Raw genomic sequence first — 14,895 nt, forward strand, 5'->3', positions numbered from 1 at the left:
TTCCTGTCACCCAAGTCTGATCCCAACTCGCTATCTCTGTGTATTTGTTATGAAAAAAGAAAAAAAAATCTCAATCAGACTGAAGTGCCTGCCTGTGTTCATGTTCTCCCAGACGATGCCCGTGCAGACATGCACACTTGTGTGCTCTCTGAATGGCTGTCATACTCATGTTTGTGTCACTGGGAATACTAATCATTACAACTACACAAGAGAGGAAGTTGCTGTGAGAAGTGTGCTGGGTGCATGTGAAAACCAAACCCACTATGTCTTTCAAATCCCAATAAACTTTGTGCTTTAGTTTGAGTACTCCACAGTATGCTCGTCTCTTTATTCAATGCTCTTTCTTATTACTTCAGAATAAAACGTGCATGTTTGATCGGGACTGTATGCTAATTCGCAGGATCATTTTAATATCCATCAGCTTTTTATTTGATAAATGATTGATCACTTAATGTATATCGTACAGTTCTGAGGGCATGTAATATGTAGGGGACAAATTTAATTAGATCACGCTATCGTCAAGAGAAGTGTTGGGGAAGTATTTTTGTGCATCTGGATTTGTAATTTTAAAAAAAGTCAAATGTGATTCATTGTCCTTTAATCCATTAATGAATTTAATATTTTGACTGAATGACGGCTTTGGCCTCTTTTTTTTCTCACCCTGCAGAAGGCCACAGACGCTAATGAGTAATCCCTAAAATCCCGTTGGAGGCATGCCAAGTTATAGGTCATGGGGATTCCAGTATTTTAACGGGATTTAGCACTAGAATCCTGTTTTTAATGACGCAAATCCTTGTACACTAAGCGGAAAAGCTTTCCATGCAACGTTGACACTGTTAGCTTGACAAGCCAAGCGTTGAGGCAATATTACTGTTAGATAGCTTTGCTTTTGCTTGGAGGGCTGAACAAGGTTGTCAAAACATGTGAGATGCTTGACAAAACACAGAGCCCCTTTGGACATCATCATTCCACAGCGTGATTCAGCCTTTTTAGTGATGTGGAGGCCAAAACAGAATCATGACGATGATGTTGGTAACGGGACGTGACAAGAGTGAATAGGACTTCAGCAACACGAAATTTGGGCGATCATGACTATTATTTCCATGACGGCCTACTGCAGCACGCATTTAGAGTTCACAGTTTTTTTACGCCGTACTGAATGAATCAATTCTTTGTAAGGACGAAACATATTTTTAGATGAGCAAAAATATTGGAACACATAAATTGGAGAGAAAACAATATTTTCAAGTGAATGACATTTTATACAGTATTGGTAGAATATAGTAATGGGAGAATGACACCTAAAAATTGTTACTTATAGTCTGTTCATGTCACAGAAGGTTGATGGTGTCTCTCAAATGCAACTTTCTTTTTATTGGAAGTTGTAGACTCTGTAGTGTCAGACAAAAGAGTGTCTACTAAATTACATATTCATTACAGAAGTAAATTCCCGGAAGTAAAAACTGGAATTTTGGTCTTCTGTGTCATATACATTGTTAGATGTCACCCTCAAAAATCTCTATCTGAAAAAAAAAAAACATTCAACGGAAATTCAAATTGGTGAAAGTGTTCCAATTTTTTTGAAGGAGTGTCAAGGGGGGAGCAAAATAGGAATTTCTGCAAACTTCTCCTGTTGGATAGAATTGCCCAGAAAGATTGAAAACAAGCATAAATGGCCTAAATTCAGACTTTTTGGTTGTTTCAATAATTTGAGCCAAGTCCTAAGACTTTTGTCCAGATAGTCTTTCAAGGTAAATCAAGATAGATAAGACTCGGTCTGCAGACCACCCAAACAGAACATCAGGGTTAATGGCCCACCATCAATTACAAATGTCATGCGCTGTAAGCCCGTGGTAACATATCAGTTATATTGAAGGTTAGCCGTAAAAAAGACAAACCAAACAGAGACTTTTTTAGCCAAAGGTCTGAACATTTTCAAACTATGAAGGGATAAATGACTCCAATCGCTCTCATATTGACCTCTCGGAGCAATACGGAGGGGCTTTGGGCACTGGACAACATGTGAAAGTCAGAAAAATGCTCATCTTGTTCATAAAGCAACCTTGGCGACATGGACCTCCGAAGAGGGAGGCGATGTGTGTGCATGCGTGCATGTGTGTGTGTATGTGTGTGTTTATCTATGCAGAGATAGCACGATGGCCTTGTGGGCATGCTGTATATATACACAGGCTCACTCAGACATCCACAGTCAGAATTGAAAGTCATTTCGACAGCACTGACACCCAAACTGTTTCTTAATACCGTGACTGAGTTTTTGTTCTCTTAAGGCAAAGAAATTCCGAGAACAAAATGCTTCCTGCAACTTTCAAACTGTGCGCTGGCATCTCCTACCGCCATATGAGGAACATGAGAGGTGAGTCAAAAATGAAAGATTAATATTTAGTGATTCAATAATCTCCAGTAACGCCAAAAACTGCTTGCGCTGTATCTTGTGCCTTAACCGAAAGATTGTTGCCCATTTTGTGTCTCCATCACCAAGGTTTAAGAAAGAATGCAATTGTGGCTATACACCATGAGCTGGACCGACTTGCAGGTCCAGGCCCCAGTAACTGGATCAGCCAAGTCCGGAGAAGAAGTTCCTTCCTCAGTAAGTTATGAAATTGTTTCCCTCCAACACAGATAAAAATTTAATACCGTTTTGGTTGCAAGGCTGACACATGCGTTTAAAAAATAACCCAACATTTTAAATACTTTACCCACCTGTTTGTTGGAAGGTTCTCCGATTAAGGAGGAGAATGGATACAGTGAGGAAGAAATGTCCTACGTGAAACAAGGCGAAGATGCGCTGCAGAAAGCTATTGGCATCCTCAGTGAGCAGGAGGGCTGGATTGTTGAGACTGTCGCTGTGAGTATCAAGACGGGAAACACTGAGCTGATAAATAAGGATTCTCTGCAATTACCAGTAACGTTTTTTTTCTTCCACGACCATGAGAAATCACAGAGCACCACATCATACCATCATGTAGTGAGGGGTGTGATGGACATTTCAACTTAACCCTTCATATAAATCGGACGGAATATTTGCAATACCTTTTTTTTGTCTTCAGGAAGACAATTGTATGTTTGTGATGCTCCTCAGGCAAACGGAGACAAAGTCTTGAGTAAGGTGTTGCCTGGCATCGGAAAGGTGTTCAGGTTAGAGGTTCTGTTAGACCAACATCCTGATAGCCTTTATGGAGAGCTGGTGGGAAACATGGAGCAGATGGCTGAGTGGAACCCAAACGTGAAGCAGGTCAAGGTGAGGCAGCATCACGTACATGCAGTTAATATGGTAATATACCCTTCACCGAGAAAGGGAAAATTTCGAATCCTACAGATTCTTCAAAAGATCGGCAAGGACACGTTGGTGACCCATGAGGTATCAGGAGACACACCGGGCAATGTAGTGGGGCCTCGGGATTTTGTCAGTGTTCGCTGTGCAAAGCGTCGCGGCTCCACCTGCTTCCTGGCTGGAACGTCCACTCAACACCCAAAGATGCCTGAGCAGAGGGGTGTGGTCAGGTGAGGGATGACTCTGATGAACAAATGAGTTGCATGACTATACATTGTTAAAAGTGATTATTTTGTTTGACAGGGCAGAGAATGGGCCCACTTGTATAGTTATGAAGCCCAGCAGCGAAGACCCCAATAAGACCAAGTTCACCTGGTTACTAAATATAGATTTAAAGGTACACTACCAGTGTCTTCTGTGCTATCCCATTTCCATGTCAATGGATTCCATTATTTGAATACAAACTTCGCCTTTATCGTTTGCAGGGTTGGATCCCAAAGACAATCATCAACAAAGTGCTCTCCCAGACACAGGTGGACTTTGCCAACCACCTCAGGCAAAGGATGGCCAATCAGGTTTCCGTGGAGATGGCTCACACTTGCTGACACAACATGCCTCCTGTGCTTCGGCATTATACGCTCAGTAGTGGCAGAGGAGAGACTAATGTGCCATCAAACAACACAAACACGCTATGATCAGCAAAGAAAAAAAATTGCTAATAGGGAAATTAGATTAATACATTGCTTGGCTTAAAGTGGGGAAAATCTGAGCACACTTGTGTTTCTCTCACACATTAATAGGCAATCTTTGAATGAGACACCAATCATATTGTTGATTAACATGTTCATTCAGATTGAACCATTCCGCCTTGAGCCGGTCTGAGGAGTCAAACAGTTAATGAACTGCACATTGTTTCAGAGTGATAATACCTTGGGTATCATGTCGCTCCACTGTGAATTGCACATTTTATTGCTGTGCTTTATTTATTGATTTGTGCCATTGCAATAGCTGCTATGTGAATAAACAATCTCCATGCCATTGATATTTATGAGTGTATGCAAAAAGGTACCTAGGAGATTTTTTTGCTGATACCTGAAAACTCAAATAAATGCTATGCTGACAACCCATCATCATGTCTGACTACAGTTGCGTTATTATGATCGGGACAGGTAATAGTCACATTCCAGGTAAAGGTAATTGAAGAGTCTAAAGTGCCCATGTGCTCAAAATTGAGAATGAATGGGTGTTTTATATGTGACCTGATGACCAGTCCAGGGTGTAACCTAAGTAGGGAAGTCAGATTGAAAATTGATAAAAAAGTAATGCTCCATTTGTGTCCATCATTTGGCATTTGGTCGAATAGCAACTCCAAAAACGAAGTTTCACGTTTTCAGCATCATTTAACAGTATTTATGCTGCATTTTTAATCGGGTTTTTAACAAAGTTACACAGTATTTATTATGATCTTGTGCTGCATTATATATAACCCCCACCCTCATTTGACTCACTGGATTCAGATGAGATGTTCAGATCTTTTAGTTATTTTGTTTATACACTTTGCTGAAACTTTAAGAGTGTATTTCTATGATCCACATTGAAACCCTTCTTTACATGCCTTTAAACAATTCCGGAGGGCATTAGTTAGATGTGAAACATTTCTCTGTTGCTCTAAAGTATTGTGGATGCATTTTTGTGGTCAATTTTATTGGTCAAAATTATGCACATATGTATGTTATCAATCATATTGTCAGATATATGCTTCGGGAAATGGTATTGTAACTATGATGTGGATAAATAAGATGCTAAGTAACACGCCATCAGTACCTCTGAGCCATAGAACAATGACGTAATGAATCCAGATCGGGGCAGGAAACGACAATTCCCATGATGCATTTGCACTACAGTGGCCGCTGGACGGGGGAAGGGAAGCTGAGATTGGAGGGAGAAACAATCAGAAACTGAGGTATTTCAAATCCTTTTTATCAAATAATTATATGCTCGGACAGTAGGGCATCGCTTTAATTTGTTGTATTTTCCGAAGTGAAAATGTATTTTACTTGCATTAGATTTTGGACTCAGACTTCATCCCTGTTACAATTGAATAGAGCTCTACAGTTAGCCCGTTAGTTAGCTCTGACAGCTGGCTTTTTTGTAAGAAAGAGGCGCTGTCATTCACTCAATTGCACACACTTTTCATGACAGGCGATCCCTCAGCTGTGCACTGCGAAAATAGACCGTCCTTTATGCACAAATTGCAATAAATACATCGGTTGTTTGAGAAGAAGCAGTACCTGGGTGTTTGTGCCTGCGGGGTTGTTAGCTGACATATTGCTAGCCTGCTGCTCGCTAGCTGGCTGACAGCTTCTGTACTGTGGCGACGTTAGAGCTGGCAGCCTGCAAATTTAGGATTGCAAAAAAAAAAAGCTGGCGTCATTCTTTTTGTTTAATTTTTTAAATCAGAAAATTTGCTGCTTACCAGACAATTTGAATGACATGTTGCTGTGTGTGCATTCTCCTTTGTAATTTTTATTTTAGCAGATGTGTTGGGAGTAGAGTACTGTATTTATTTTTGTTGTTTGTTTTGCTGGAAATACATGAAAGTCCTGAAAATGACATTGTTTTACATGTGTGCAGTTTTTTTTAAATCACGCATCTTTGATGTCAGACAATACAAAACAGTACATCTTTATTTACAAAGTTATACACAATGCAATCTAATGATGTAGCGGTGGGAATATTTTTAATACACAGTGGTCAAGGCACTATGTCCACCAAGTTCACCGTTCAATCATTACATTATGGATCTGATTCTCTGTGAAAATTATTCGATGTATTATGTATGTGACCCTTGAAAATTGAATTGAATTGGTGGGTCCCAGGGTGGTTGCATACTTTTTACCCACACCCTGTTTTTGCATTTAGTATATTTTATATCTTGTGTATGTAGGATACCTTTGTGATGATTTGTTTTACTTCACATTGCAGATTCTAATGCATGTGAGACCCCCTCCCAAAAAAGAAGACAGCTCATGAGCCACATCTGGACACCTGCCCTTCTTGTTTCACATGAGGCTGAAGATAACGCAGTCATTTAAAGTGTACTAATATCTCCGTGCGCTTATTGGATTTGTCTTGAGAGCCAAAGTAATGAAGTGTCTGCTATGAGGAGAGCTCAAGCCTGAAAAGCGATGTTATTATCCAGCTTCTGGGCACCTCTGATGGCGATGAGGAGCGAAGCGACTGGCCAAGGGGATCTGTGGAGGGGAGGAAAGAGGGAGGATTCCGGGAAATTTGCCATTTCCTCTCGGCGCTAGACTGATATCTGCACATTCCTCTCTGTGTGCACACTCAAGGTTAGAATATAGGAGGAGGAGGCTGCCACTATCACCGAGGGAAAACCCGAGATGTGGACGATGTGGGTGTCTGTTACCAGTGGGGTGAAGTCTTAACTTATGACCGTGGACATTTTCATCTATAGGAACCATCAATCTTTGCAGTCACTACACACGTGTGCTCAAGAAACCATGGTAGTCCTTGTAGCAACTTGTCAGCCCATCTCAGTCCAGGATTTCAAAAGCCTTTAGAGGCTCCAATCGGGAAGACCCTTGCCAGCCAACACAATCATATGCAATGGAAGAAGACACTGATGTCACTTTCTACCGTGAGGTAATGCGTTCGGCCTCCCGCGACATCATTTCATTTGGCCTATTAGAACAAAGCCAAGGTTGTTGTGTCCATATTAGCTCGTACCCATGTTAATACCCGCAATTATACGGAGACATCTTCTCTTCCTACGCCACATTGTTAAACAATTAAGAGCTCATTTGCTTTTCCACATATGTTTAATTTAAGACCTAAAGTCAACAGCTCGCTCCACTGCTTTAGCTGTAATCTCTGCTCTGGCTCGCTTGCCATGTTACCATGGCGGCAGCTGGCAGGGCATTTCTCTTAACTTCAGCTCGGTTTCGCTCTGTAAACTTTTTTCCCCTAACTCTCCCGCATATGACTTTTTATTATTATTCAAGACAACTGTCTTCTTGGTGAGTTAAAAAATAACTTCTGTTTTCCTCTCCACTTTTATTATGTCCGTTTTATAACCATCTGCACATGTGGTGCCCTCTCCCTGCTCTTAGGGACAAAATGGTTTGTCTCCTGAATGTAATTCATCAGAGGAGACCACCAATGGACACTCGAACCAAAAGCCTGTGAGTAAACTCAGATGACCCCTTCCCCTCGATTCAAGAAGTCCTGCTTCCTCAAAAATGGCTGAAACATTTTCTTTCCAGGTTATGAATGGACTAATTATCAGTCACAGTGTCAGAGATCACACCAATGACTGTGCACCCCTCACATCCCTGCCGGTAATTACCTCCGCTACGTCTATTTTCTCACCCATTTCTTTTGCTTGTACTATAATGCAAGAAATACTGACTTTTGTGTTGCAATATATGTACAGTTCTCTAAACTCGAGCATTCTGAATGATGTACCATGTGACTAATTTGCATGACGGCCCAAGTCGACTTGACGCTGTGTTGCTACATTGTGGGGACATTATGAAAGGTGATTGTGTTAAACTTGTTTTCAGATTTCAGCACTGAAGCAGAATGGTCTCCTGCAGACTCTTGCAGCAGGAGGGGACCAGACTAAACCTGCAGGTAGCACACTCTCACACAAACTCACTTCGGTCTCTCATCCTATTCCCAGTAGAATTTAGTACTGTATCCGAGACACTAGGTTGCTGTGCGGATAGAACCTTCCTTTGGGATTCAGGTTGTTGGCTTGGTGCTGAAGGAATGATGCAGTACCCCAGAATAGGGACGATGAATGGAGGGTGTGAATGAAACTATCCACCGATTGATAGTATTTTCTTAACTTGCTCTTGTGTGTCTCCACAGAAGGAGATGAGGAGTTGGAAAAGGCCAGACAGGAGTGGGAGGCTCTAGAAAATATCCAACCAGGTCAGAGCTGTCAAATAATTTCATGTCTATGTTGTCAGGAATTTACCAAGCTAAATTAGATTTGCTTTTGTTTGTTTTGAATCCCCCAGCTCTCACTGATGACTCAAACCCTACACCGCTCATCTCTTTCAATGAAGCTCTTCAGTACTTCCAGACTACAGATCTCGGGGACTTGCTTGTAAGTAACTATGATTGTCATTGTACACCTAAATCTCAATTTTACGCGGGCTTTGGGGTCCAGAATCTAGGAATCGCGTTAACCCCAAAAGTGCATTGTATAGTAAGTCATGTTTTTTTAGAAAGGTATTTTTTTTAGGCAGCCAAATGGGTCTTTTGCAATTTAGGTCAAGCATGTTGTTGGGCAGCTGAAGGGGTCCGTTCTCCACACACATCGAAGTGTATTGACATTTTATTAAAAGAGAAGCAATATGCAGATGACAATATCAGCCACCTATTCAATAAAGCAGCCACTTATTCTAATACTGTGTCCTCTCTTGGAGTGACTGTTTGGATGAGGTGCTTCCGTGAACTTCCCCAAAAAAAGTAAAATGTGGTTTTTATTCAATATTAAATCTAAATTTACTAAATCTGATATATTTGAAATCATATTTCAATTACGTTATATCAGATAAAGAGCATGTGATCTTCAAGATTCAAGATTTTTTTAATCGCCATGTTTGAGCGTGCCAAACAAGGAATTTGATTTCGGAATCTTGTGTTTTGTCCACACACACATTTTCAGAAGAACATCCAGCCAACTATTCGCAGGACAGGTCTCGCTGCCATCACACACTTCCTTTTTGGGCCCCCTCGACTGAACAGGGAACTCACAGAGGAGCGGGATCTTGTCTTTGCCATTGCGCAATGTGAGCATGTGTTCGCCGTGCCTGTTTGTGCAGTCATCCGTGGGTTTATTTAAATGCTGACTTGTGCATATGATTTCCATAGGCCATGTGGACAACAGCCAGATAGTCCACATGCGCGTTCTCCAGACCATTTATAAAAGGCTCATTGGCTGCAGACTGGACTGTCCTCGTTATGGGACACACTGGGAAAACATTGGCTTTCAGGGTAAAATGCTCCATCATCACAATACATTTAACATCCATCAAGCGACTTTATAATAAAGATTTGAAAGTGACTTATGATTTGCTTTTTAGGTATGGACCCAGCTACAGACCTGCGTGGTACTGGTTTCCTGGGACTCATGCACACATTGTATTTTGTGATGGACCCAGAAACTCTGCCCTTGGCTCGAGACATCTACAAGTTGTCCCAACACCCTACACAGGTATTTTTTTAGTCATCTTAGTCCATATTTCTCATTGTTTTTGCAAAGACAGATATTTGATCCAGCTCTTTTGTTGGATTTTATTACATTTTGTAAATTGTGTTCTAATGTTGCTGTTGTGACTGTTTATTCCCAGAACTTTCCTTTCAGTGTGATGTCAATCAACATGACGCGCATCGCTCTGCAGGTGCTCAGAGAAGAGGCCTTGTCAAAGTCAGTTTTTTTTTATCATCCTCTCCCTTTGTTTCATCCTTCCGTAGTGCATGAGTCGTGCAAAAACCTCTTCTCTACTTTTGGCCTCATTAGGGAGTGCAATCGTCGACAGCAAGTTGTTGGTGTGCTGAATGAATTTTACGTGGCCACGTACCTGCACCTGTACCAACTGTGGAAGACGCAACAGAAAACCATTGCTGACTCTGGCTTTGTGATAAAAGGTTGGTGAATTGTTGCACGCAGACCATGTACATGCATAAAGAAAAATAATATACTGAAGTGTTTAATTTTTGTATACTATATTACATTACATTATCAGCTACTGGCATGACAAGTACGTCAACAGAATTTCCATCTTAAACAGAGAGCAATATCTAGGCATGACATCAGACTACAAATACACTCACTGTTGATGTATTTTCTTCAGAAGTGGAGCTGTTCGCCAAAAAGAACCCAAAGCAGATGCTTCGACGACTAGAGGTCTTCCTGAAAGAGAGACGGGCAGGTGGAGTCCCCCGTGGGACGTCGCCAGAGCCACCGGCTCAGCAACCTTCTCCCAGCGTGGAGGAACGAGCAGCCAGAGCGGCGAGTGGGCAGGGAAGCAAAGCTAAAGAGATGCACTTCACAGGGGTGTGTGAGCTACCATCTGACATGGAGGGTGATGCCAGACTCATTTAAGCTTGTGTGCGTGCATCTGTCTGTCTGTCTGTCTGTCTGTCTGTGTCTTATGGAGAGCTAGATGAAGAACACACTATCCAACACGTTCCCCAACCCTTTGAAGATGGGGTGCTGCACTTTGCTAAGGTTTATTTTTTTGTGTTAGTATTTTGTAGTTAGTCATATAGCCCCCATTGTTTGAATTATTTATTCCAAAACAGAACAGTCAAACAAATGAAGATGATACAGGATGTCACAAAACAAGAACGTGAACATTTGCACTTTTCTTAAAATTGAGTGCTCAATTGAAATTGAAATGAAGTTGTCATGGTCACAACTTAGTCCATGTGGAGTTTGGGCCTCTCAGCCTTCTTATGTTGGCGTCGCAGGTTGCCTGAGGCTCACTTTTGTTCGAGCGACTACACAACCGCAATGCGGCGGAAGGGCACCACCATCAGTCATGTTATCAATGCTCATCACCACAGGGTCATAACCAGCAGCACAACACTTGATCAGGTCACAGGCCTTTGAGCACGGAGCGGGTTACATGTTAGCTTGTCTTGACGTTGTGACCCCTTTGGATTCCTTATCAGTTGGTATAAAATGTAATGTAAGGGGAGAAAATGGGGTTGACACTGTTGGTGTCACAGAATTGGTCCAGTCGTCCATTCACTTGATAGTTATGATCGACCCAAAAAAAACCTATATTTTAGCTGCTTCAGTTGAAAATGCTTTTTCTTTTTTTCCAGAAGATATGTAATAATAAGAATGGTTTTAACAGAACACAGGGAAATCCTACACACATTCTCAGCCGATCATAAACGTTTGATAAGGCTTACTCTGAAGGTCTAATATAAGCTTTTTTTCCATTAGTAAGCATGTGATTGTATATATTTTTTTTTAGGGGGGGGTGGATTTGTATGTATGAATGGCAAAATGATTGAGCTGACGTTGAAGGGTGCCTCCCCTAAATACTATGGTACAGTATGCAATTCCAGCTCACACTCAATGATAATCAAAGTGTCAGTGCTGTGTAACCATAGACATTGTTCCTAACTTCAGGGCTTGTGTGTTTGTTCAAGTGAACATCCAGGTGTGTTTGTGTACTTTTGTGTGTGTGTGGGGGGAAAATGCGTCTTAGTGAAGACATTTAAAGAAAAAGTGATGACATTTTAGGTTCTTGTCACCATTTAAAGGGCAGTTTGATTTGTCTGGTTAAGCTTTTTATGTAAGGCAGTACGAATGTCGTCAATAAGTTAGAAAGTGTACATGTGAGACGGTGTCCTTTTTTGACAGGAATTGACTACAAATGGGGTACTTTCCTCTGCACACAAAAATCCAGCTTTACTAAGTACTTGACCCGTCCAGCTGCAAACATGGTACTTGAGTCATTTTAAAATGGTACTTGGAATGAACATGAAGAAAAAAAGTCCAATTGGAAACATCAAATCAAGAAAACATGGCTGGCCAAGCACGGGTTCAGGGTCCTGGGCAAAGCTGGTTCGTGCTTTGTGCTCGCGTGAAACTGTCTCCCATGTTTGTAGTCTCAGTCTGTAGCATGTTCAGGTAGCACTAGTACTGTAGCATCCTATAGCTGCCTCCTTCGTGAAGCTTGTTGATGTCACGTTGACGTCGGTCTGTCGTGTCAATGAGTGCGCAGACCTTTACTACTATAGCACATTCATCTTTCATAAACCTTCCAAGTAGAAACATTTGAGGCAGCGCAGCTTGTGGAGATTGGCTGGACATGTGATTGAGTTCAACTTTGTCTTCTGAGAAGGTAACGGTTGAAAGGGTGCCTCCATCCCATAGAATCATATATGGTCGTGTGTTCGCTTCCTCCCTTTTTTTTTTTTTGTAATTTGCGCTTTTTGCCTCAGTGCCACAGTAACCTGTGTTGTTGCAAGGCAGTAGACGGCTAGCTGACCTCAAACAGGTCTGTTGTACCGTTTCCATTCTTCATCTTGTCACAAATGAGACGGCACGGTTAGGCCAATTATTTTAAGGCGTTGTGCGACCGATGAGGAACTTTGCACTGTTGTAGGTAAAACTGTATGTGTGACGTATGCAAAAGGGCCACCTTCTGGAGCCATAATGTTCATTTGCGGCCACCTCATCGAGTCAGGTCACCTTAACCCTCCCGCCCACCTCCCTTGTCCCAAACATTGCACCACACTGATCCCGCGCTTGGTTTTCTTCTTTTTGAAGCTAAGGAGCAGTACAGTGTCTGTAAATCAGGAAGTTTGTACATAGAGAATTAATGATTGTAAGATGAATGATTGTCTGTAGGGCATTATACAAAAATACATTGCTTACCTCAAGACTTAAGACAAATCTCTCCTTTCTCTCTTGATATTTATTTGGCCTTTCATTATATCATACTATATTTGCTTATACTTCTCTTTCACCCACTGGACTCGTTATATAATGTACAGAGGATATTAAACCGCTCAAGCACGACATACTATAATAACAAAAGCAAGTCCATGACCCAAGTGTGTATTATGTCATTACTATATAGGCCCATAGACATCTGCAAATGAAACGCACTTTCTTCTAAACTTTGAATTGGCCATGTTGGAATGCGCTGGTTTTGTCTTGTGGCTTTGATGACGGTCGAGTATCATTTGCTGTGATTTAAGTGTTGGGTGTCAGGAAAACACTGAGAAACAATGCAGTCTTAAGAGCTACAAACAAACTGCTCAGTCAGCACTTGATTGTAAGGCTGTGGTCATTATGCTTTCAAGTACCCAGACAAGTTCTAATTCATCTTCTCATTACCGCCAAACTTTACTGTTCATCAGCAATTGTCCTGGATTATATTTTTGCTTTCAAAAAGTTGCATGACTCTTGCCAAGAGAGAAAAGAGAAACAAACGGGTTTTCGCAGGATGCCAGACCCACGAGAGGTGCCGTTTGAAGTTCTGCTTGCAAACCAGCAGTGACTCGGCAAATACAATCACATCTCTCGACAACACCCTGCGCTTTATACTTTTTGAAGCTGTTTTGCTGTCATGGTCTTTGTCATGTCCCTCAGAGAATTTTATGACTGTACCTTGATTGTAGATGCCCTATTTTATACTGAGAGTTATTTGAGAATACACTATGTGCTGTTGTACATTAAATGTATTGTATGGAGAAAGCTAAATAAATGCTGTTGAAAACTAAGAACTATCAGTTTTCTGTGTAACTTTTAGCACACTGTATTTTATCAAATGGCACATTGCCACACTCAGACACGCTCACCTTTGTTCTCAGTTCTGACTAAACAATATTTTCAGAGAAAGTGAGCTAGATTTGACTGAAAAAGCAATCTTTAGAGCTTTAAAACAGTACCTATGGTTACAGGTTTTTTTTGTGAGGTGTAATCACAACTAAATTTAATCTACGGACAAGGCTTTCTTGATGTGCTTTAGTTTAACCGCTAGAGGGCAATGTTTGATACAACCACAACTGAAGCAAAGCTGAGAACAATTTTAGTCAAGTATAAGTCAAATATAATCAAATCACACATTTTATATATATATATATATATATATATATATATATATATATATATATATATATATAATGTGGTTGGCAATACATATTACTGTCTACAAAGCTACTTAATGTACTGTATTGATTTGAGTGTTTTTTAAAGTTTCCATGTAACATTTGTCTGCTCTTTGAAAGAGACATTTTAGCCATCATTGATTTCTCCTTTGACTATGGACTGAATTGATCCATGCAAGTTCCTGTGAAGCTAATCACATTGCTCCACTGATGCTGTTTGAACACAGTTTAAAGTATCAGTAACAGTTCAAGGTTTGTCAGATTCTCACTGAGGAAACAAATGACTCAGACTCATTATAAGTATGCGCTCAATAGTGCTTCCTATGCATTTTTGCAGACCCCTCCCCCCATTGCAATATAATATTTTTGCAGTCTAAGGAAGGGGGATTTTGGTGCTGGGTCATGAAGTTAGTGAGTGTTGTATGCTTCTACATCTGTGCTTAATCAAACACCAGAACCAGATGACTGAGCTGTGGTTGACCTGCTGAATCATTGCACACACAGCATGGAAAAAATATTTCAGGCATTCATCTTCATCCCAGTCAAAATCACTTCCATAACATATTGTTATTGCTGTTACTTCTACGCTACAATTCCTGCACTTTAATGAGTTTTTTCAATCTTGAGTTCATACAGTGTATTTGGTGGGATTTGTATTTCTGAGAAACTCAAAATTCAACAATCTAATGGAGAGGATTCATGCTTCAGGTACGTATCTGCTAGAGTACATCTTTGTATCGAGAGGGAATGAACACATATTACAAGATGGAGATTTCTAAACCTGTTTCCATTTGCACCTAGTGAGCCTGCTGGATTACTATATTTTTCTCTCACTCATACACCCCCTCCTCCGTTCTCCCTCCTGCTCTCTTCCTGATGTCATTGTTTCCTGCCTGCTAGATGCTGAGGCTCCACTCACGACACCAAGC

General features: G+C 41.0%; 2 protein-coding genes and 1 long non-coding RNA gene across 5 annotated transcripts; 2 read left to right on the forward strand and 1 right to left on the reverse strand.

Annotated features, from left to right (window-relative positions):
- Window positions 1–2,191: 2,191 nt before the first annotated feature.
- star (steroidogenic acute regulatory protein) lies at window positions 2,192–4,425 on the forward strand. The gene is made up of 7 exons (XM_088374996.1): window positions 2,192–2,374; window positions 2,501–2,608; window positions 2,736–2,866; window positions 3,101–3,259; window positions 3,338–3,522; window positions 3,596–3,689; window positions 3,778–4,425. Exons 1-7 carry the CDS (start codon window positions 2,311–2,313, stop codon window positions 3,895–3,897), a joined length of 861 nt encoding a protein of 286 aa, XP_088231122.1. The 5' UTR covers window positions 2,192–2,310; the 3' UTR covers window positions 3,898–4,425.
- A 690-nt stretch (window positions 4,426–5,115) lies between these two features.
- LOC148398104 (uncharacterized) lies at window positions 5,116–5,809 on the reverse strand. The gene is made up of 3 exons (XR_015858707.1): window positions 5,769–5,809; window positions 5,584–5,686; window positions 5,116–5,221 (listed from the first exon to the last, which is right to left on the reverse strand). It is a non-coding gene; the product is annotated as an uncharacterized LOC148398104 (long non-coding RNA).
- Window positions 5,124–13,582, forward strand: elmod3 (ELMO/CED-12 domain containing 3). 3 transcript variants are annotated; one of them, XM_088376830.1, is made up of 14 exons: window positions 5,124–5,255; window positions 6,278–6,707; window positions 6,771–6,958; window positions 7,426–7,497; window positions 7,579–7,653; window positions 7,879–7,948; window positions 8,189–8,251; window positions 8,341–8,429; window positions 8,994–9,117; window positions 9,200–9,322; window positions 9,412–9,542; window positions 9,679–9,755; window positions 9,849–9,976; window positions 10,183–13,582. In XM_088376830.1, exons 3-14 carry the CDS (start codon window positions 6,923–6,925, stop codon window positions 10,431–10,433), a joined length of 1,239 nt encoding a protein of 412 aa, XP_088232956.1. In that variant the 5' UTR covers window positions 5,124–5,255; window positions 6,278–6,707; window positions 6,771–6,922; the 3' UTR covers window positions 10,434–13,582. The 3 variants fall into 3 exon arrangements, with proteins under 3 accessions (XP_088232956.1, XP_088232957.1, XP_088232955.1); XM_088376831.1 differs by having other exon boundaries at window positions 6,278–6,645; XM_088376829.1 differs by having other exon boundaries at window positions 6,278–6,958.
- The last annotated feature ends 1,313 nt before the right edge of the window (window positions 13,583–14,895 follow it).

Source organism: Syngnathus floridae, chromosome 5, assembly GCF_059516105.1.
Source record: "Syngnathus floridae isolate MCC-2025c chromosome 5, RoL_Sflo_1.0, whole genome shotgun sequence".
In the NCBI taxonomy this organism is placed as follows: domain Eukaryota; kingdom Metazoa; phylum Chordata; class Actinopteri; order Syngnathiformes; family Syngnathidae; genus Syngnathus; species Syngnathus floridae.

Excerpts from the sequence above, each read along its gene's own strand:
- star (XM_088374996.1), top strand. The coding sequence starts at position 2,311 with ATGCTTCCTGCAACTTTCAAACTGTGCGCTGGCATCTCCTACCGCCAT. Across the intron at positions 2,867-3,100 it reads GGATTGTTGAGACTGTCGCT|GCAAACGGAGACAAAGTCTT; the intron begins GTGAGTATCAAG and ends GATGCTCCTCAG. Across the intron at positions 3,260-3,337 it reads CAAACGTGAAGCAGGTCAAG|ATTCTTCAAAAGATCGGCAA; the intron begins GTGAGGCAGCAT and ends CGAATCCTACAG.
- elmod3 (XM_088376829.1), top strand. The coding sequence starts at position 6,923 with ATGGAAGAAGACACTGATGTCACTTTCTACCGTGAG. Across the intron at positions 7,498-7,578 it reads GACACTCGAACCAAAAGCCT|GTTATGAATGGACTAATTAT; the intron begins GTGAGTAAACTC and ends TTTTCTTTCCAG. Across the intron at positions 8,430-8,993 it reads CAGATCTCGGGGACTTGCTT|AAGAACATCCAGCCAACTAT; the intron begins GTAAGTAACTAT and ends ACACATTTTCAG.